The 22,577-nt window shown below is 40.7% G+C and overlaps 1 protein-coding gene across 5 annotated transcripts; it reads left to right on the top strand.

Moving 5' to 3' along the window:
- Positions 1–714: 714 nt before the first annotated feature.
- Positions 715–22,565, top strand: LOC109038447 (uncharacterized). Of its 5 annotated transcripts, none has more exons than XM_072301047.1 (5): positions 715–915; positions 2,588–2,800; positions 12,918–13,027; positions 15,272–15,425; positions 21,690–22,565. In XM_072301047.1, the coding sequence occupies exons 1-5, from the start codon at positions 865–867 to the stop codon at positions 22,044–22,046; spliced, it is 885 nt and encodes a 294-aa protein (XP_072157148.1). In that variant the 5' UTR covers positions 715–864; the 3' UTR covers positions 22,047–22,565. The 5 variants fall into 5 exon arrangements, with proteins under 5 accessions (XP_072157148.1, XP_072157150.1, XP_072157149.1 ...); XM_072301049.1 differs by lacking the exon at positions 21,690–22,565 and adding an exon at positions 19,644–21,665 and having other exon boundaries at positions 718–915; XM_072301048.1 differs by lacking the exon at positions 21,690–22,565 and adding an exon at positions 18,068–18,370 and having other exon boundaries at positions 718–915.
- Positions 22,566–22,577: the final 12 nt, after the last annotated feature.

Genomic DNA, 22,577 nt, shown 5'->3' with positions numbered 1-22,577 from the left:
GGTACATTCCTTAAAATTTTCAAAGGAATCCGGACGAACGTCCTTTTGTTAAAAATTCAATTGCCCTGTTAAATTTGGCAATAGCTGATTGTGGCTTGGTTGCTCTCTGCTAAATGCGGCCCTATTCGTTGACAATATTGTTTCATGGTTCAATCGAAGCTAATGGAGCGATATGAAAGAGGGTTTTTTAATAGTTAACTTGAATATTTGCTCTCCGTGGTGTATGTCTGTTGCTTTTGCAGCAAAATTGAAGGCAAATCTCGAGTGAACGATATGCGTCGATAGGATTACAGAAATTTAAGGGAGCGAGTTCGAAGTATATCGATGGCGAAAGTGCGAAACTACGTATCTCCATTGCGGATCTAATTTCTGATCCTATTTTATTTTTTCAATGAGAGACTATAACGCAACCATATAATTTGAAATTCCTACGGAATATCCTGCTGATAAAGAAGAAAAGTCAAAGAGGTTTTCAAGAAATTTAGTCGACTGTAGCTTTCAAATGAATTAGGAGTGGAAATTTTGAAACGCTGCGATGGAGGCAGACGGTGTTGCACTTGGGCCGTCGATATTCATTGATAATATGTAGAATCCATTTGAACAGCACACGGTTATCTGATAGCACACATGCACTAAGACTGTTTGTAAGCGAGTCATGACGCTTCGATGCAGTCAAGAGCGCGCCCATTTCCCCGAAAAAAAAACTCGAGTCTAATCTATCTTGGTGATATTGCCATCAAGGTGTGAACAAGTGTACATCAGAGTGGAACTTCTACCCGCCTGGCAACAAGTGGTTGCGAAAAATTTGCCGCGGCGTTACGTCCAAAATTAACGTTCCATCAACGTTTTCGCAACGATTTTAAAATGTTATTTGAAGCAGTTGCCGGGCGGGCAAGGAGAAATTTTATTCGGAGGGTAATGAAAGTTTTTGATTTTTTTAAATACCTACGTATTTTTTCTTCTATCTCGTGTGGAAACAATACAAAAGCTCAGAAATGTAAGTGCCTTGATTGATGTACCTATTTTGAAAAGTCTTGTCTCTGAAGTAAGTAATCACTTCAACTAAAATTTATATAGCATTGTTTTTTTAACAAAATACCTAGTTTGGTTTAGTTATGTACTTAAATTACGACGATCAGCAACCAGGTTATTTACGTCGAGGACCAGGAAACCTTAAATTTTTAAATTTAATTGCTTAAAGAGTTTTAAAATTTTGGTGACTACTATTGGATCATCTGAGCTTAAAGGATGGTTGTTATGAATTAGGGAATTTTGATTATTGAATTTTTACACACGGACACACACACTCGCAAAAATACAGGCTGGGCCTCGTAATTTGGTCCGCGCTGGTAGTGGCGATCCCGAATCCGGTTGCCCCGAAAAAGCACCGGAGTGCTTTCCGACCATGAGCCCTGGAAAGAACGGCCGTAAACGGGGACTAAGGCTCAATCTGGATTGGTCCATACGCTGTTTTGTCCTTTCTCTCTCTCGCACTCATTGCTCAGATGCGGCACGTCAAAGGAGCACACTCGGCTTTGAAACGCCGCCCCAATTATCGTCTATCTCTCTCCCACTCATTGATCAGATGCGGCAACCCGCGGCTCGTCAAAGGGACACCTGGCGCACACACACACACTCGTTCTCACCCTCACAGTCACCCTCACACACACCCTTATATATATAGTTATGGGATTCATCTTAAAAATTTGATCGATAACTCGAAATTGTGTGATACTCTGAAGTTGCGAAAATTTCAGATTTTGCCGACATTAGTGCACTTTTCAGTGCCGTTTTTCTTGTGGCCTTTGAACCAAGCAGAGACAATGACAAAACAAAACTCGCGAAAGAAGAGAATAATCGATCATACAAGATTGTAATTCAGGTAGCAAGCTGTAAAAGTATTGCTGTTATAGCGGATTGTTGTGAATGTTGCTTATTCACTCATTGAAGGGGCTGCATCTGCAATGATATTGAAATAAGTTGAAATTGTTTTGCTTCGCAAGTTACCTATACCTTCCTCACATATGGGACACACTTTATATGTATTGATCGTTTAAAATCGGCATTTGTCTACCAGATAATGTGCAAACTGAGAGGCTTGGAGGACACGGTGCATAAGTGCAGTTCTTGAAAAACTTGAGGTAGGTATTAATGATTTCATGTGAAACTAGTCTTAATGCATGTTTTGTGAAAAATTCGCTCCCAAATTCAAATTTTTAAGTATAACAAAGTCAGTTTGAACTTTTTTTCCGCCGTGAGGATCCATGTAATTTTGAAACTTCAAATACGTATTTCTCGAAATAGCAAAATTTGCACATAAGTCCTCCAAACTCCTCAAATATTGCTTTTTCATGGTAGGAAAAAAAAACTGCAATTGTATTGCATTCAATTGCAATTTTATTACATTCAATTGCAATTTTATTTTAATATTTCCTTTGAGATGTTTTACTTGAGCAGCAAGAGAGTGCGGGAACCGTGTAAGTCTCCACATATGGTCGCTACCTTTGCATTATAACTTCTTTATCAGTTCATCATTTAGCGATTTTTATAAAACTACATATAGTCAATTGTACTCCTTTGCTTGTAGGAATTTGTGGGAGTGAAGCGAGCAGTGAAGAAAGCCCTCCGCAAAGGCACAGATCTCAAGTTTTTGCTCGCGATCCTTTTTTTCATATTGTTTTCCGCTGCCGTCCTATTGGTCTCGAAAACCTTCATGAGGGAAAACCGCTTGGATCCCCTTTTAAATTTCCATCAAAGTACTCCAGTTCCCGTTTCCCGAGATTCACCAATACCCCTCCAGGTAAGTCTCCCAGAATCACTCAAAATTAATTGATTCAGCTTGTCTCTGATTGCCTCTCGTGGAGGTGTCGTCACAGAAGTTCGCATTTGTTTACTTTCGGTTTGCTAGCGCAGACGACGAATTCAAAAGGCCTATGCACAGATCGCCGTTCGCTACTATTCACCTTAAAAACATCCTTCTCATGATCGTATCATAAAAAAACTACTAATCAGTTATGATCCAGGGCCGGATTTAGGGAATGGCCACATGGGCCGCGGCCCATAGCGGCAAATCTAGGGGGCGGGAAATTTTGCAATTTTTTTTAATGTAGGTATAAAAAAAATCGGATTTAAAAAAAAATTACAAACGAGAAAAGCGACAAACTCTCTTATCTTCTCAGAGAATAGTGAATTCTAATTTTGTCGTCTATTAGTGATACAGGACAGCACCTTTAATTAGTCGAGTTAATAGAGTAACCAAACACGGAGTTTGGCCTGGAACGGTGCGACTTAGAGAGAAATGATGACGAGGACTTGATGCCGCAATCACACGCTGAATGTGGAAGCTGAATGTGGCTTGAATGTGAAAGTCATCGGCCCGATGCCTGAATTTTGCGCGTGACGCGCTTAATTCAGCAACGATTCTCAGCAACCATCGGACCAATGTTGGATATGTCTGAACTATTCGAGTATAGATATTTTGATACACATCTGGATGAAAATAACTGGAATTTGCGAAATTTCAGCCGTTGGGCGATGACTGTTGACTTTGCACATTCAGCAGCTAAATTCAGCGTGTGATTGCGGCATAAGATGAAAAGGAGAAGCCCTGGGCGCGGCGGTCGGCATGTAAATACTAGGGGGCGACGCCCCCTGGCCGCTACGCGGCCCAACCCCCCGAAGGCGCTCCGCGCCATCAATGGGCCGCTTCGCGGCCCTGTTTTTACCCTCCTATTAGTATTAGTTTTATTTTTCCCCTAAAAAAATTCGATATGAGGAATACTTAATAGAATGAAATAATTTTTGGTTTTGATGAATAAAGAAAAAAAAAATTTTTGAAGTCAAAAGGACGCGTTTTAGAATGACTGCTTAATGAAATATTACAGTAAAACAACGAGTAGTTTAAATCAGGTGATTACTCAGTATCTCTGGAGTCGGGGATCGAACCCACACCTTGATCAATGTGGATACATCCGACGTCGTAGACGACTCGGCCACCGCTCATCTTAGGGTAATTGGCGGAAATCTTGTGTAGATAAGTGTAGAGCTGATGCGCAGGCTACACACCTACTGCGCAACCTCCTCGACCACTGCGCATCCTCCCGCGCATAGCGGTAGCAGTCCCGGAGCACTCTGTAAATTCACTCACTTTTATAACGTGATTTTAAAAAAACCTGGGTCCTTTTTCCAAAATCTGATTAGAGCGGGCTCATCTAGAGCCTATTACCTGTCGATTTACGCAAAAATCATGGAAATCGGCCCAGTAGAATGCTCAAACGAACTATGACAAAACACATAAATTTACATTGTTTATATGGGAGAATTCGCAACTTTACCACGTAATATAAAAAAACCTGGGCCATATTTTGAAAATCTGAAAAGAGTTGGCTTATCTAGAGACAATTGCCCGTCGATAGCCGCAAAAATCATGAAAATCGGCCCGGTAGAACGCTGGAACTAAGCGTCACCAGTTTCGCAAAATTAGGAGGTCTTGGAGCTTATAGATAGATGTGTTACATGCCGACCGCAACAGCCTACAAGACTGCATGAATACTTCTCACGCATTGCATCAAACACAGAGTGCGGTCACTGCGGTAAGCGTGAAACGCATGGCGCCTACAACAATGCATGAATACTTCACGCATTGCGTCAAGCACAGTGCGGTCAGCGTGAAACACATATTAAACAAATTTAGAAAAAATGCCGCTTAGGCCTATAAAAAAGAAAAGTTGTTTGTCCCTATACTATACTAATGCATTGGGGATACGAGGTTGTTCACGCGCACCGCGCTGAACAGGTTCAATCCTGTCGCGTAACGTCACATGCATTATAGACGAAAGTTCAGGTATTATGGGGTATTTTCCGACGAATTTCATTGAAAAGCTGGTGTCTAGTGATATTTTTCGATGGGAAACTCGAATTTTTGGTCAGATTTTCGAAATTCCGAAATCCAAGATGGCGGCTGTGGCCTCAAATGCTGCCTCGGATCCTGTTCGATCGATTCTTGTAAAACTGTATCTAGGCGGTATTTTTCGACGAGAAACTCGAATTTTTGGTCAGATTTTCAAAAGTCCAAAATCCAAGCTGGCAGCCCTAGCCAAAGTGGCGAAGATGTTGTCTTCTCATTATTATTATTTTTAAAGTTAAAAGCTATGAGGGGCTCACAGAGCGAGTCGCAAGTTTATCGCGAAGCGTGGAACCGGGGGTCCAGGGGCACTCCCGACTAGGCGTGAGAGCTCGCATAGCGAGCTAATCACGGCTAGTAGTTATGTAAGTCAGAGATAAAGTTATAGAGAGGTTAGTGAATCATCATCATCATTAATATAATATAATCATTAATATAAACTTCGAAGGATTCAGACTTTCAGCGATTCTACCTTTTTCTATTTCACTCGAGAGGTTGCCAGATTGTGCGATAAATGTGAATATTTTACATGGATTTGAATTGGGAAAAGGGCTAAAAAAGCAACTTATCTGGCAACAATAGAGTCCGGGAGGGACGAGAGGCTGTCTTCCTGGGAAAACCCATGATTTAGCCGGAAATGTCATTAAAACAATTGATTCCGTTTGAAGCATCAATTGTATACTAGGGGAAAGCTATTTTAAAATTATAATTGTAAATGGACACAGATGCTACAGAAAGGGAAAAAGGAAAGAGAAAGGAATTGAAATGAGGATATGATTACTAATATGCAATCAGAGAGAATAAAACAAAAACATCAGTGAAATTTATATGCGATGAAAGTATAAGAAAAAAACACGAGTGGGCTCATTGCGATTCGGAACCCGAACTATACTATCGTTGAGCAGTTTTTAGATCCCCACGCCACCGATAATCTTCTTAAGAGGTAAAGATGAACTTTTGCTACTTCAGCAAGTCAAATCGCGGAAGGAGATCCATGGATTGTCTTTTTCCGCCACCCGATGGGATGACGTCCCAATCAAATGCGTTTTTGAAGAAATGATCGATCCCCATCATCGCTTCATCTCCACACATCTATTCATGTGCAAATGATGGCACGCTCCAGCAAGAAATCATTTTTGCCTCCGGAGTCTCCAAAATGTATACATCTTAATGATCAATAATGTCCAATCACTGATAAAAATGGCTCGCGGAGCGAGCCGAATGTCACTCGCGGAGCGAGCCGAATGTCACTCGCGTAGCGAGTGATCGGGGGTCCAGGGGGCGCAACCCTTTGGCTGGCCGTGACGGACGCGCAAGTAAAAGGATACGAATACAACAATTAGGAAAGAGATGAGGTAAAGGTGAGAGGAAAAATGTGATTGAGAGTATAACAAAGTGATTCGTCTTAGATTCTGGCGCGGTCGAACTGCCGCATCGATTACATAAAAAATCTCGGCAGATTTTGTTTTGTTAGGGGAGAAAAGACAAATATATCCTCTGAGGATGAGCCTAAACAATTAGGTTTTCTCAGCCTAAACGATTGCAAAATTTAGAAAACTAAAGGCATGATTCTTTAGTACACGCGCTGAAGTCGTTTTACTGATCGGTATTTTTATTATTGGATTAAAATTTTAAAATAAGCAAAACTAATAATTTTTAAAATAACTAGATTCAACAATTTAAAAAGAAGTCTTAAGGCTTGTACTCAAATTGCGGATGCGAGAGGTTTTTTTCCCAAATAGATTTATGCCTTCATTATTTTGAATTTTGCCATTTTTTGTGCTGAGAATATGAATCTTTCGGTTCACGAGCAGGGCGGTATATCGTCACCTTCCAGGCAAAGTATCACAAGCGCCATGCGACGTTTAAAAATTTCCGCCGCCATTATATTTTTTTACAGAGAAATTGTACAACGAAGCTGTCCGAAAATTTCACTGAATTTTCTTTGTGCTGCCGATAAAATTTAGTGAAATTTCCAAACAGATTCAACCAACAATTTCTCAGTAAAGAAATAAAATGGCGGCGGAAATTTTTAAACGTCGCATGGCGCTTGTGATACTTTGCCTGGAAGGTGACGATATCGTCATTTTCCCCCCAAAAGGCAAAATCTGCCCAGCGTTTCTTAATCTTAATCTTTCTAACTTGATCAAACCTTGCCATAATTGAGAGGCTTGGAGGACAAGGCACAAGTGCAGTTTTTTCTATTTTGAGAAACGTGTTTAAAGTTCTGAAATTAAATGGATCCTTATGGTGGAAAGGAAGTTCAAACTGACTTTTTGATGCTTAAATATTGAAATTTGGGAGCAAATTTTTCACAGAATATGCATCAGGACTACCTAGTTTTACTTGAATTATTAATACCTTAATTTTTTCAACATAACTACACTTATGTGGCATGTCCTCCAAACCCTCCAATTCTGGACGAATCACCTTGAATTCGCCGGGTGAGCACTGATAGCAAGCTCTCGATAAATATACCAACATTATTATCGTCCCGCAACTACAGGCATGCTTTGACGGAAACAACTAACGATGTGCAATAATTCTATCTGTAGATATCGGCGACTGAATTTACGCTTTTAATTTCAGTGCTCAGCGAAGCAATCTACCTGAGAGTGCGAACAGTTATCTGTTTGAATACTCTCTGTTATATCTCACTCAATAGACTTGGCTAGGCTAGAACTAATACACGATACGTGAACTCCTGTTGCCAGATGTCGTCCACTTGAGGTTCTTCTTTAATTTTGCCACAGAGGCGACACACATAAATGGAAGGGCAAGTTGCGACCTGTTCGAAAAATACACATTTGCACCCTTCATAACTTGAATTGAACCGAAAGAGCATGCGTAATTGCGTAAACTTATTGGCAGAAAACCACCATCTGAAGTTCACCCTGAATCTAGAGTCCCTTTATACTTAGAGTACCTGTATAGGGAGAGTAGCGACAGATCTGAAACTCCGAAAGTCCATCAGGCCTTCACCGATGCCTCCGCGAATAAAGTTAGGGCCCAAAAGGGCAGCCAACCTATGAATTTCGAATGTCCAGAGCGATTTACAAATACAATTGTTACGAACCGTCGTTTAGAAAGCATGTATTTGGCTTACTTTTTGCATAAATTTACTTACTTTTGCGAAAGAACGCTCATTTATGTACATTCTTAGCCATCTTGGTTAGAATTGAAATCTGTAGGCTGGCAGTGAAATTTTGTGTGTTAGAAGTTGCTCAGAAGGGTGGCTGCACTTTTGGGCCCTAAGCCCTCCATGAACCGATCTGTCGCTACTCTCCCTATACAGGTACTCTATAGAGTACCGATTATACGAGAGTACGATTTATATTTTAGTCAAGACAATTCGGCTCATGGATGTCACAAACGGGAATAAAGATTACAGTCGAAATTGAACGTTTTTCGAAATCTCGGCCCATTCTCAAATGCCTTTCTCCGTTCCTCCTCTCATTCCGTTTGTTCCTTGCCGAACCCGTAATTCCCTGGTCCATTCCAGATTATAATCTTTGCAATTGGTGAAAATGTAATCTTTATTCCCGTTTGTGACACTGTGGAGGCCTAAAATACGGGAACCAATCAGAAATGGATTCAAATTGTCTTGACTCTCAGTATAAAGGGACTCCACCTGAATCTACCGTACAGGCAAAATTCATATAAGGGAGCGCGAGTATCAACGCGAAAAGCACACATTTACATAACTCCATACTTTGATTAAACTGAAAAATGATGTTTTTCAACAATTAGACGTATGTATGCTAAAAGGAACTAAAAGCATAGCACGGCCGGATTTACCTACTTGCCGCCCATGGGCCGCATGCATGTATTTTGCCGCCACCTTTTTAATTTGTTTTGAAACAACAATGAAAACCATCAAGCGAACATGCCGAGGGGGGGGGGGGGGGGGGTGCATAAGACGCGTTTACTCGTGTTGGACACATTTTTTGGAAAGGCCCTGTCAACACTTTTAGCAAAAGTTCACGGAACTTGCGCGAAAGTTAAGTTCCGTAAATCTATCTCTCTGTGGACAAGGCCTTCCATTTATAGGAAATAAACGAAAAAGTTATGAAAGAACAAACATGAATGTGGTTTGATAATTTTAACCTCCGCCGTAGCCCGCGCCGCGCTGACTGCACTGTGTTTGGCGCAATGCGTGAATTATTCCTACAATCTTGTAGGCGCTATGCGTTTCACGCCGACCGCTGCTGAACGCACAGTGGTTAACGCAATGCGTGAAGTATTCTTGCAGTCTTGTAGGCGCTATGCGTTTAACGTCGGCCGCTGCTGACCGCACTGTCTTAGAACGCATTGCGCGAATTATTCAAGTTATCTTGTAGCCGCTAATATACATGCCGACTGCCGCATGCGGCCTGAGTTCGCCCTTGAAATTTCACGTGAAATTTCAGTGAAATTTCAGTGAAATTTCAAAAGGCCTCATAAATTTCAATTTTTTTGAAAAATTGATTTATTGGCCCCTTCATTCCTTTTCTTCACTCATGTTCCTAAATTTAATAATAATACATTTTCTTATTGTTCCTCACGCCTGTTTTTTCTTTCTTTCCAATTAGCTAGTCTTGTTACTCTCCTATAAATAATATGGCATCGTAAAACAATTGTGTCCCTCAAAAAAAAGTCATGATTGTGCTATTCTTTTCAGTAGGTAAAATTCTTCTCTAAGATCAGAATAGATAGTATGTACCTAAGTACCTTTCTTTTCTATTGCTCTAAACTTTAATTGCATTTAAATGGTAAATTTCAAGAATTATAGATGAAGAGCCCAGTACTCAGTGCATTGTATGTAACGTTGGAGTACATATTTCTGCTGTTTTTTATTTTTTTGGTTCTTTCTACCGTTTTTTTTTTTTTTTTTTTTTTTTTTTTTTTTTTTTTTTACTGAAAATCATTTTCTTCGCAGTGAATACATGAAGTTTAGAGCCAAAAGAATACGAACAACGAAAAGTAAAGGTAGGAATTTTATGATCATTTTGTCTTAGTTGACCGGCAAAAATCGACAGTACCAAAAATCTATGGCACGAATGCAGACAAAACAAACAACGACGGTTGAATCATTTCGATTTTAGCCGCCATTTTGTTGCGTGACGGTAAGAGGGCACGAGATACGACTACCTAATACTCCCTATGCATATTCGTCTTGTTGTGGCAAGCAGTTGGGCAGAAAAAATTACTAGAATCAAAAAATTACTGAAAATCAAGCTTAGATTTTAATTTTTCACGGTTTCATTGAAATTTCAAGTGAAATTTCAAAATCTTATTTTTCATGAAATTTTCCATCTCAGCGGCATGCCGCGCCGATGGCTTCTCCTTTTCATCTCAAGTCCTCGTCATCACTGCTCTCGGCGCCGCACAGTGTGTCAAAACCCCAATCTAGCTGCTCAAAACCTCTTCACGTCTCTAAATTTGGTCGGATAACCACCAGATTTCGCACAGGCATTAGTGTAAGCTTGAAGAAGGTTCACCTAAAATTTCAAAACTTAGTCATCAAAATTTTCAAAATGGCGGCCATCTAAAAATCCTATTCGACTCATGTAAAAATCGTAAAATTTCAACTAAATTTTAGGCACCTTATGTGACCTGATGAACCCCAAAAATTAGTCAAATTGTGTTTTCCGATCCAAAATTAGTCCTGGAGGATGTCTTGGGCTTATGCATTCCACTTCAAAATGGCGAATTTCTCATTTGGCCATCCAAAGAAATATGAATTCCATATTATTAAAATGATACGTTTCGGCAACTCTAAATGACAAGTCAAAGATAATATTTTCAAAATGTTTGCCTGTAAAGGAAAATTTCGGCGAGCCCCCCCCCCCCTCCTTTTCATTTTCCTACGTTTCACAAACCATGTCCGAAACCTTTCCTCATTAGAAATAAATAAGAAAGTCTGTTTCAAATTATACAAGAAACTTGTTAAAAATACGATGCAACTTTGTATTTATGAGGACCCCCCTCTCCCCTCCATGACGGTATAGATAATGGGAAAATCGTAATGAAAGAAAATACAATTTTAAAAAATTGGTCTCCTTGAGATTTGAACCCCAATCATGCAGGTGAGAACGAAAGAAGCAATCAACTGAGCCACCATACGATCTTATGTGCCGCGGTGCAAAGCCTCATGATAAGGCTCACTCAAATCAGGGGACCGAGCGCGCGTGGTGAAATGCTGCCTCCGTCTCAATTCACCTGTGACAGCCTGTAGGGGGAGATCGCATAACGCCACATGCACGCTTTTAAACTAGAAATCGCCGAAGAAAATGTGCTCTCACTCTCAAGGTCGCGGAAGGTCGCAGTAAAACTAAAGATATTTCAAATCTAGATAGTTTTCTGAACACTCTCATATAAGTTTCATGGTGTTCCGTGTAGTTCCGCGCTTTTCCGGCTCTACTAAAGTCAGGAAAAGTAAACGGTCTCGTGCACTGTTTTCAATGAGCAATTATAATACTTAAATAATTTTTTTTGTCAAATTAACTGTCATGCGTACTTCCTCTGGCCTTTGACATCTCGTTTCATCCAACTCCAACACTTCTACACCGCGGAGTACTCTAAAAAACAGCAATACACTGGCACCACTCCTGATGGCGAGATTGAGGCGGGACGTTTACCGCCCACAATCCTTATCATTTTAACGACCAAAATATTTGTTTTGGTGATAACCATGATAGATACGTAACCAGTGGGTACCTGTGGACCCACTCTGACCATAAATAATACCATTCGTTGACTTGATGTTTGGGGGGTTTTGAGCAGCTAGATTGGCGGTTTGACACACTGTGCGCCGCGCCGCTCCAGGCCAAATTGCGTGTTTAGTTCTCTCTTCACTCGACTAACTAAAGGTGCTGTCTTTTGTATCACCGAAAGACAACAAAATTAGAAATTACTATACTCTCAGAAAATAAGAGATTTTGTCGCCTTTATCCTTGTTTGAATTTTTTTTTCTGGGTCCGATTTTTTTATGCCTACATTTAAAAAAATTGCAAAATTTGCCACCCTGCCTAATTTGCCGTCACGGACCGCGGTTCATGTGACCACCCCCTAAATCCGGCCCTGGTGCATAGGGATTGCGTGGAGGATAGTTTCTTTTGTTAGGTATTGTCCATCTGGTGTTCGCCTTCAGTTTTGCTGCAAAGGCATTAGATATATCGAGGATTCGAGGTGCGCGAATAGAACTTACCTTTTCGAAAAACACTATGATTTTATCGTTCCGTAAGCTTTGATAAACGACTTATTCGTGAACCTATCCGTAAACATCGTTTTTGATGTCGTGCCATACTCATCTTTTCTCTCGCACCATGCGTCTTTTTTAACGTCCCATTCAAAATTTATAGGTTATATTTAATCTGTAAAACTATCGAAATCGCAATCTGAAAAGTGCTCCCTTGCGTAAATTACGACTTATTTTAAGTTCCTTGAGTCGATAATTCTTACTTTATTTTAATTTTTTGCCTTGAAGAGATTTATTCTAATGAACTAGTTGGATCAATTGTTGTTAGGAAGCACGTTGAATACAATTTTAGAAGCATGGAAATTAAAATTTTTTTTTAAAGTTGATCAAATGCGGACATTGAAATATAAAAATGCAGGAAGGATAACTGCTGACTGAAGAAAACGAGAGAACTTGTGAAATTTTTTTCTTCAATTTTTTATTTTATTTCTAGTCAACGAAGGTAACGAAAATCACTGATTTTATTTAGAATGCTATCTACGAGTCTAAGAGACTATTAATGTTGAACATTTTTCGTGCGGATCCTCTTGTGAGTACCTCTTTAGCTTGAGAATATGAATATCCCTCAAACCTCCCTTCTTACACAATGCTTAAATCACAGGTAAGTAATCTCACACGTTAAAAAATTAACTGATCCAGCATCACGAGGGGATTGAGGGGGGAGGGGGGGGGGGCAAAGTCTCCCAAATTACGAGTTGAAAAAGTATGAGTGCATTTTTGTATGTATTTATTTGTTGATCTAATTTTTTTTTTACTTTTAATGTTTGTATACAGCGGAACAATATGCTCCCAAGTAGGGATGGCAGACATGAGGACCAGTCCCTCCCTTCTGTCAAAAATCTTACTGCGATTGATGGTGACTGGCAACCTGTAGCCGCTACAGCGTAAGTTTACGAAGCCTTTTTATCCATCGAGAGGTGGTAAAATGCCGAGGTAAATGAAACATGAAACCACTCCTCTCAATGTGGATAAATGACGTAATATGCTAAAATATACACCTAAATCGGAAATGCCGCCTGATTACGTTGCAATGCGGTAGATTTTCTCACTTGTAAATCTATTTTTCTAGAATTTTCCTTATCAGATAAAAATACGAAAAATACCTGGAGTTGAGGTCATTAAGACGGCTCAAGTATTACGTAACGCACTTAGAGGGAAGGGGGGTTGAGCGAGCGTTACGGTGCGTTACAAGGGAGATATCTTTGATGCTCCGCAGCCAGTGACAAGATATACAATAATAACAGTTAAAACAGCGAGTAACAAGGCTAATTTTCAAAATAATACCGCCAAAGCGTTTCGGCTGAAAACTCGGCCTTACTCAGTTGGATAAAACCAGTAAAACATTGAAATATCTAAAAACCTAGTACTTTGGCTGTACCTTACAAAGCGAGAAAAATATTGTCATACAAAAATTTGCAAAAATGTGTAATGTTGTTATTGTTATGTGGGAGGAGGGGGGGTCAAGCGCAGTGTTGCGTGACAAAGCGTAGCCGGGGGGGGGGGGGGGGGCACTTTCAAGAAAACGAGCAAAAATTGAAAATCTTGCACTTTCAGCATGCATTTTTTGGGCGCGTGACCCAGCTCACGCAACGCGTCACGCGGCGTATCGCACAGACTGAAGTGCGAAACCACGTATCTCCATTGCGGTGTTTCAAAATTTCCGTTCTTATTTCATCTATTCCATGAGAAACAATACAAATTTACGACTTTCAATTTTGAACCAAATCTTCTGCCATCGAATACGAAAAATCATGGAGAATTTAAGTTAAATGTCGACCAGCTTCTCAAAAAAAAAATAAAATTTCTGAGGAAGTATGCAACGTCGCAAATGGACAAAGGTCGTCTCTCATTTTGCCCAAACATATGTATGTATAAAATTGAAAGCATTATGACTTTCCTCACTCAAATTATATTCGTCTGAAACGATAAACAATTGGACGCGTTCGCTACGGCGCCTTGATACAACTATACAACCTCGACGGATGTCCGTATTGCGTTCAAAAAATTGAAGGCGTTTTGACTCCCTGCTCATACTACCTGTAGTTGATTCGATCGACAGACGCGTTGGTCGGCGGTGACGGGGACTTGATGCAACTATTTAAACTTAATGGATGTCCGTATCGCACGGACTGAAGTGCGAAACCATGTATCTCCATTGCGGTGTTTCAAAATTTCCGTTCTTATTTCATCTCTTCCATTAGAAACAATCCAAATTTACGACTTTAAATTTTGAACCAAATCTTCTGCATCGAATACGAAAAATCATGGAGAATTTAAGTTTCATGTTGACCAGCTTCTCGAAAAAAAAAATATAATTTTTAAGGAAGTCTGCAACGTCGCAAAGGAGAAACGTCGTCTCTCATTTTGCCCAAAAATATGTATGTATAAAATTGAAAGCATTATGACTTATTGAATCTCTTCCATGAGAAAGAATCCATATTTACGACTTTCAATTTTAAACCAAATCTTCTGCCATCGAATACGAAAAATCATGGAGAATTTGAGATTCATGTTGACCAGCTTCTCGAAAAAAAAAAATTCTAAGGGAGTCTGCAACGTCGCAAATGGAGGAACGCCGTCTCTCATTTTACCCAAAAACATGTATGGATAAAATTGAAAGCATTATGACTTTCCTCTCTCAACTTATATTCGTCTGTAACGATAAACAATGGGACGCGTTCGCTACGGCGCCTTGATACAACTATACAACCTCGAAGGATGTCCGTATTGCGTTCAAAAAATTGAAGGCGTTTTTTACTCCCTGCTCATACTACCTGTAGTTGATTCGATCGACGGACGCGTTGGTCGGCGGTGACGGCGACTTGATGCAACTATTTAAACTTGATGGATGTCCGTATCGCGTCACGCGTTACGCGTGTCACACTTTTTTACGCACCGAATGTTTTCCAAGCTGTTTTGTCAGCGTTTTATCAATTTCTTGAACATGGGGAGGGGGGAGTCAGACCAGCGTTACGTCATTCAAGGGGAAAGCGTGGGGGGGGGGGGGGGGGTAAAAAATTAGAATAAGTGCGTTACGTAGTAAGAACTTGAACGGTCCCTAAGCACATCCAGATGAAGCTATACAATTTGTTAGTGCAGATTCTCCATTACTTGATTATTGTACGCAGATTCAAGTTCTTCGTTTACTCAGCGTACTTGGACGTGCGAGTTAACAAACTCAGAGTGATCGCCGCAGCAAAAACCATTGCTCCGGACCGAGTTTCGTGTCGATTCTGGTCATCGTCTGGCAACGAATCGCGAATCTCTCCCGCCCGTGTTCAGGTATGTCTTTTTTATGGTCAAATTCTAAAAAAATAAATAAATAAAAAGAAAAAAATTGCGTAGTATTTGCACCACCGCTGTTTTATTTTTTGATAGTTTGCTCTTGTTTAAGTAGAAAATGTTTCGAAAATTTATTATGATTTCTTCTGCTCGCCATGAAGAATATTTGGTGAGATTTTCAGGTAACAATGACAATTCGTACAGTTCATTTTGAAAAGCACGTGCTACATTCCAAAATCTCTATTAACGACTTTCCTCTTCTTCTTTTTTCAGAAGATAATGTTAACCCAAGTATAGCACAGTGCAACCAATAAATATTAAAATCATTTTGGAAGAGGAAGGTGCGCAGTTTCCAATTCAAAAAAAGTGCAACTTATTTCAATTTTCAATTTATTTCATAATTAATTTCAATGAAGGGAACCCCTTCAGTCAGTGTATAGGCCACATACACTACACTCAGATACAGTCGCAGCAACTTCGCCATGTACTTTACGCCCCGTGACAGCTAAGCGGCTCAACCTCCAGGGTGCTTCGCGCACCGCTCGTTGGTTCATCTAAAACATCTAAATGGAGTGGGCTCATCTAGACACTATATTCTATCGAAATAACCGAAAGCAATTTTCTAAACCATAAAAGGTGATGGAATATAGCAAATTAATAATACAGGGTTATTCAAAAGTTACGCACCACTACTGGCCATAACTTTGGTTCTAATAAATTATGATATCGATCTGCGGTTTGTGGCGTCCTTCCTCATATCGAGGGGGAAACTTTTTGAGGTACTTTTCAGTTCTTCACCCCCCCCCCCCAGGGAGAGGGGGGGCGGGGGGCAACTCAAAAATTTCAAATGGCAACCCCCATCATGCGATACATCGTTAGAAAGAGCATAAAAAAGAAAGTTTTTGGCGCAAACCGGAAGTCAATCTGACTCCCCTGTCAAAAGTTAGGGGGGTCCAAAGGTTATTTAGGGGGTCCGTACCTTCATTTTTTAGAGTAGCTTCGGCGGCTCTTGGACATACCGTTTCTCTTTTTAAAGAGTCCTCGAATACTCCAAGTCTGATACCGAAGTCTTCATATTGCCCCCGGGCCACCACAGCCCCCCCCCGTAGGGGGGGGGATGGGCCTGTTACAATGAAACATTGCATTAAAATGCGAAAAGTCACGGAAGAGCTTCAAACTTAGCATCAAATCCGAGTGGAACTTCTTGCCAATGTTATAACGCAAACGCAGCCTGCGACTTTAAAGTGAGTTTTCAAAACTCTTAGCCCCCTGCCTCCCCTCATTTTTGGTTGCAGAGCGGGTAAAAACCGGGAAATTCACTACAAATAATGCCCGAAACTAATGTCCAACTTGAGGAGGACCCTTGAAATACAAGGACTGCCACCCCCTTAAAGTACGGAAACATCCAAAACACCCCCGCTGCCCCCCTCATTTTTCGTTGCGGAGCGGGTAAAAACCGGGAAAATCGCCAGAAATGATGCCCGAAACCACTGTAGAACTTGACGAGAACCCTTGAAACGTTGCGCTCAGTTGGAGAACTGCAACACAGGAACTGCCGCCCACTTTAAGGACGGGAACATCCATAAAACCCCCGCTGCCCCCCTCTTTTTTCGTTGCAGAGCTGGTAAGAACCGGGGCATCATTTCCGGCGATTTTCCCGGTTTTTACCCGCTCCGCAACGAAAAATTAGGGGGGCAGCGGGGATGTTTTGGATGTTTCCGTACTTTAAGGGGGTGGCAGTCCTTGTAATTCAATGCTCCGACTGATCGCAACGTTTCAAGGGTCCTCCTCAAGTTGGACATTAGTTTCGGGCATTATTTGTAGTGAATTTCCCGGTTTCTACCCGCTCTGCAACCAAAAATGAGGGGAGGCAGGGGGCTAAGAGTTTTAAAAACTCACTTTAAAGTCGCAGGCTGCGTTTGCGTTATAACATTGGCAAGAAGTTCCACTCGGATTTGATGCTAAGTTTGAAGCTCTTCCGTGACTTTTCGCATTTTAATGCAATGTTTCATTGTAACAGGCCCATTCCCCCCCTACGGGGGGGGGGGGCTGTGGTGGCCCGGGGGCAATATGAAGACTTCGGTATCAGACTTGGAGTATTCGAGGACTCTTTGAAAAGAGAAACGGTATGTCCAAGAGCCGCCGAAGCTACTCTAAAAAATGAAGGTACGGACCCCCTAAATAACCTTGGGACCCCCCCTAACTTTTGACAGGGGAGTCAGATTGACTTCCGGTTTGCGCCAAAAATTTTCTTTTTTTATGCTCTTTCTAACGATGTATCACATGATGGGGGTTGCCATTTGAAATTTTTGAGTTGCCCCCCGCCCCCCCTCCCCCTGGGGGGGGGGTGAAGAACTGAATAGTAACTCAAAAAGTTTCCCCCTCGATATGAGGAAGGACGCCACAAACCGCAAATCGATATCGGAATTAGAACTAAAGTTATGGCCAGTGGTGCGTAACTTTTGAATAACCCAGTATATCCTCAGAGTAATAATTGAAGAAATCCTCTTTATTCTAATAAAATCATTTTTTACACACTCGAGAGACGAGGTGAGTAAGGGCGAGTAAGACGCTGGATGGGCAGGAGTAATGAAGGGGAGTTCAAAGGTCAGAGTTTTAATTGACTGGGTCTTTACTTTCAGAGGCATTTGTTTAGTCATGAGCAGCTATATGCGGCCCTGTCAAGGTCGACCTCCATGAAAGGAATCAAAATTCGGAGTAAGGAGAAAGTCATGAAGAATATTGTTGTTGGAAATTTTTCTTTGAAACATCTTTTTGTTACCTATTAAATTAAAATTATTGGCTCATTAACCACCAACGGGCGATTTCGACGATCTCACTGGCCGCGAAGCGGCCTTTGGGGCGCGCTGCGCTCCGCGGGTTAGCGGTCAGTGGGCAGAGCCCTCTAGTCAATAATAATGATTACTTTACGATAACAAAGAAAACACTTTTGAAGAGAGTGATTCGCGAAGCAAAAATATGCGCAGGATTATCGAGGGAGTCAATAATAATGATACATTACCATCATGAGAGAAAGAAACTTTAATAATGATTGTGTCACGACTCACAAGTGAAAAAACCTCGGGAATGAAATGAGGAAGTGGAAAAAAAGTAGAAATCAAAGAAGGGGGAAGAAATTTGGCTGAAGCACACACAAGAACGTGTCGACCGTGTCGTATGAACTGGCATGAACATGGAACTGGTAATGGTCGGCAAAAAGCGGAAAAATCAGGGAGGGAAATTGGGGGTGGAGAAATAGCTCTGCATGAGAAAGGGTAGCAGCGCGCAGCGGATTGATTAGGCGCAGAGTAAGGAGGGATGTTGATGTAGTGGAATGGGAGCGGACACGCCAAGCGCTATAGAGTTAGGCACCATTACGCGTTATGCGAAACTCAAATGAGATTATAGAGTAAGATGCGGAGAATATTTTGAGAAAACTCCAGGAATGGTGTTGATTTTTTCGTCTTAAAAAAATTAAATACGAGCGGAGCAGATTTTATTATACCGCATTTGAGATACGTCGTTTGGAATTGAGTACCTGTATACCTACGGGAGAATATAAATTGCCATCTTAATCCTTTTACCTCAGAAAAAGTGTGCCGCTTTCTGATTAATCGGCTGTCATGGAACCCCAAAGTTGGCCAAATGTAAAAAAAAAAACCCAGCCCCTCCGCTCTTAGTTTGGCCAAGTGTAAACAGACAAGATGGCGACAAAGTTCTACAAAGTTCTGGACGTGATTTTGGAAAAACTACAAAAAACCCCAAAAAACTTTCAGATTCTAAGGGGTAAAGAATCCGGCCAAAGTCTTAAACTTGTTGAACCAAATTTTCTTATTACTCCTAAAAGAAAATTAAAAATTACCTATACTTTACTGAAAATCGAATGTGGGCCCCTTCATAAACGAGCGATACAACATTCACTGCATGTGTGTATGTGGACCTCTTGTAGGAGCCCAAGCGGTTCGCTTTTTGCAACAAACGCTACATATTCGTGAATGGAAAGTCCTTGAAGGAGCACATAACGTCCTCTTTCTTTATTTAACTTATGCATTTTTTATTCAAATCTTCATAAAATCAAAAAGAAAAGTATGGACTGATCTGAGCCTTATATGTGCTCTAAAACAATATGAAATATTTTATCGCACAAAGTCGAATATTTTTTCTTTAAAATTTAGAGCTACGTAACTAATTCAATAATCATGACTCGTGTATTTGCAGAAAAGTTTTCTCAGAGACTCAGTAAATTCCCTTGCTGGGCTGCATGTATCTTCAAGTAGGCATTATACTTCTAAAAGGAAATGTAGGCCCCTTCATTTAGGAGTGATGCAACAGTCATGACGTGTAAGTATGTTTAGCCCTCGCAGGAGCCTCTCCTCACCTATTTGCATTTTTATCTAAAGTAAAAAAAAAAATAGTCGGTAGGTATGGATTGATCTATGAGCCTTCTATGTGCTCCAAAACAATATGAAATATTTTATCGCACAAAGTCCAATATTTTTCGATTCAGGTCCTACAAATGCTTTTAAGAGAGCAAGAAAAAAAAATACTCAATCGGCTGGCTAAAGTCCAGTATTTTTCTTAAGAATAGTCTCCTCCTTCAATGAGTGATGCAACAATTGCGACATTTTTATATGAAAAGCCCTTGCAGAAGCCTTTTTATTTGACTCAGCTAAATTTTGAAGAATTACATTATATTACATTAAATCATAAATCTGTTCTCAAGTAGTTAGAGTTGGAAGTTGGTATTGGTAACTAGGGTATTGGTAACTCCCGAGACTGGCTGAACTGAACGGAATCGACCAATGGCATTGAACCACTATACCGGATTTTTCTAAAATTCAAAACATTGTGGCTAAAATTTTGAAAGTTATTTGCCGATGCTGAATTATCCGAGCATTGAAACCCTATTAAATGTGGTAGAAATGAAATCCTCATATCTTCAAGCATGATCCTTTGTAGGTTTCATTAGAATCTGTGGCCGCGTAAGCAAGAAATCTGTTGTGAAAGGTGATCATGTCGGTTTCCCGCTACTGAACGGCCCATGTTACAAAAAATATTTGTCATTTTGGGCCTTTAAGTGCTTATAACTTTTTGAAAACTCAATGGATCTGGATGAAACTTTCCAACTTAGTAGGCCCAATTTAGGTGCGTCAGTAGACACCAAGATCGTTGGAATCCGTGCCGTCGTTTGGGCTGCAGTCTACTTAGAGTCGAATCAATTTTCAGAATAAGGGAGTTACGTGTGTCTATGGTTGGCTGCCACCTTTTTTTGTTTGGAGGCTTTCCAGTGTTGTCGAGTTTAGACATTGTCCGGAGGTGGCTACCGCCACCCATGATGTGAGAGAAATTTTTGTATTAGCAACTTCTGAATTGTGTTCGGATCAAACTTTGATGGATATTTTTGCCAGAATTCACCTTTGAGTGTGATTATCATTCATCTCTCAGCCGATAATACGTGTTCCTCTGGGTCGGCTTTGTTTGTGGAGCTCCATGATAGCCTAAAACTGATGAACCAATCAGAGAGCGGCACAGAGACGGCAATACTCTCCCAAGTACTCCAGTTTATGGTAAGTAAAGGGACTCTAGTTTGGAAGTCTCACCGTCGCGCGCAACCCTTTCTCTGCCATGTTAAGGAGGAACGTCCTATGAGCCTTCGTCCGATGCCAAATTTCCTTTGGTAAATTACGGATTTTCAGGAAAACTTGTGAAAATTTTCCTCCCAATTTTTCAGAAAACTTCTTCGCAATGTGATCTAAATTATCAGAAATTTAAATTGTCTCGAAAATTAAAATTTGAAGAGGCGAAATTGGGCAACTCTCGGATTTTCATACGGCGTTTTTCCTTAGCACGGCAGTACTAGAGTCCCTTTATACTGAGAGTCAAGACAATTCGGCTCATGGATGTCACAAACGGGAATAAAGATTACAGAAATTGAACGTTTTTCGTAATCTTTGACCGGCCCATCTCAAATGCCTTTCTCCGTTCCTCCTCTCATTCCGTTTGTTCCTTGCCGAACCCGTAATTCCCTGGTCCATTCCAGATTATAATCTTTGCAATTGGTGAAAATGTAATCTTTATTCCCGTTTGTGACACTGTGGAGGCCTAAAATACGGGAACCAATCAGAAATGGATTCAAATTGTCTTGACTCTCAGTATAAAGGGACTCTAGGCAGTACTAAACACACAGTGCCTTTTAGTACGAACGCGTCTAGTTTTGAACTGGACCCAATTGAAAAACGGTTAATTTTCCTTAGTTTATTTCAGGCCATCCGAGAGAATTGGAACCTGATGTACACTGCCACATTCGTTTTATGTTCGCTGCCGATTGACCTGACGTTCGAACTATCATCGGTATCAGTGATACACCAGCTCGACGCGCCCATCACCAATCATCTCCTCATTCGGAATCTCAACATGTCATTCTCTCCAACCTCTCATAACAAGAGGAGCTCCAACTTTACCTCTCTTGCCGTTTGCATTCAGCCGGTTCACAACCAGTTCAACGACGTGAGTAAATGCACTAAACGCCCTATCACCTGGATACGGTGTTGGTTATCCGAACACGGCCTCATTATCCGGGTCAAATTCTGTGCCAAACAGAGTTCTTCGATTAGCGAGTAATTAATCGATTCATGGAATGACTTTCAATTCGATTGATACATCCATTTTTCAAATTTTTGATTAACAGTTTAATCGATTATTTATTACCGATTTATCGAACCTTAAAAACTTGTCAGTACCGTGGTCTTTATAAAAATTAGCACGAAACCTCGGAAAAATGCTCAATAGAGCCGGAAAATGTTAATTTATATGGGAAAACAGGAATTGGGGGAGGGGGATCGTAGAAATTTCCTATGTATTATTATCGAAAATGTTTAGCACACATGAATTTTGGATCTCAAACTCAGCGTTAATGTTGATTTTACACCTGGGAATCCTGGCAAGCATCCAAGGACATAGGTTGTTATTGTGAAAAATCACCGTTTTAAAATATGCTAATTAATCTATTAGTTTTGATTAGAATCGATTACTGTACCTACTTACAAATCAACGAATCGAAAAATTCTAGTGCTGCAAACGGCCAGATTTACACGTAGGCCGTCGAGACAGCGCCCCAGGATAGGGTGGCAAATGGGGGGGGGGGGGGGGGGG

The sequence above is a fragment of the Bemisia tabaci genome, chromosome 5 (genome assembly GCF_918797505.1).
Source record: "Bemisia tabaci chromosome 5, PGI_BMITA_v3".
NCBI lineage: Eukaryota > Metazoa > Arthropoda > Insecta > Hemiptera > Aleyrodidae > Bemisia > Bemisia tabaci.
The sequence above is the reverse complement of the archived record's forward strand: the minus strand, read 5'-3'. Positions and strand labels throughout refer to the sequence as shown.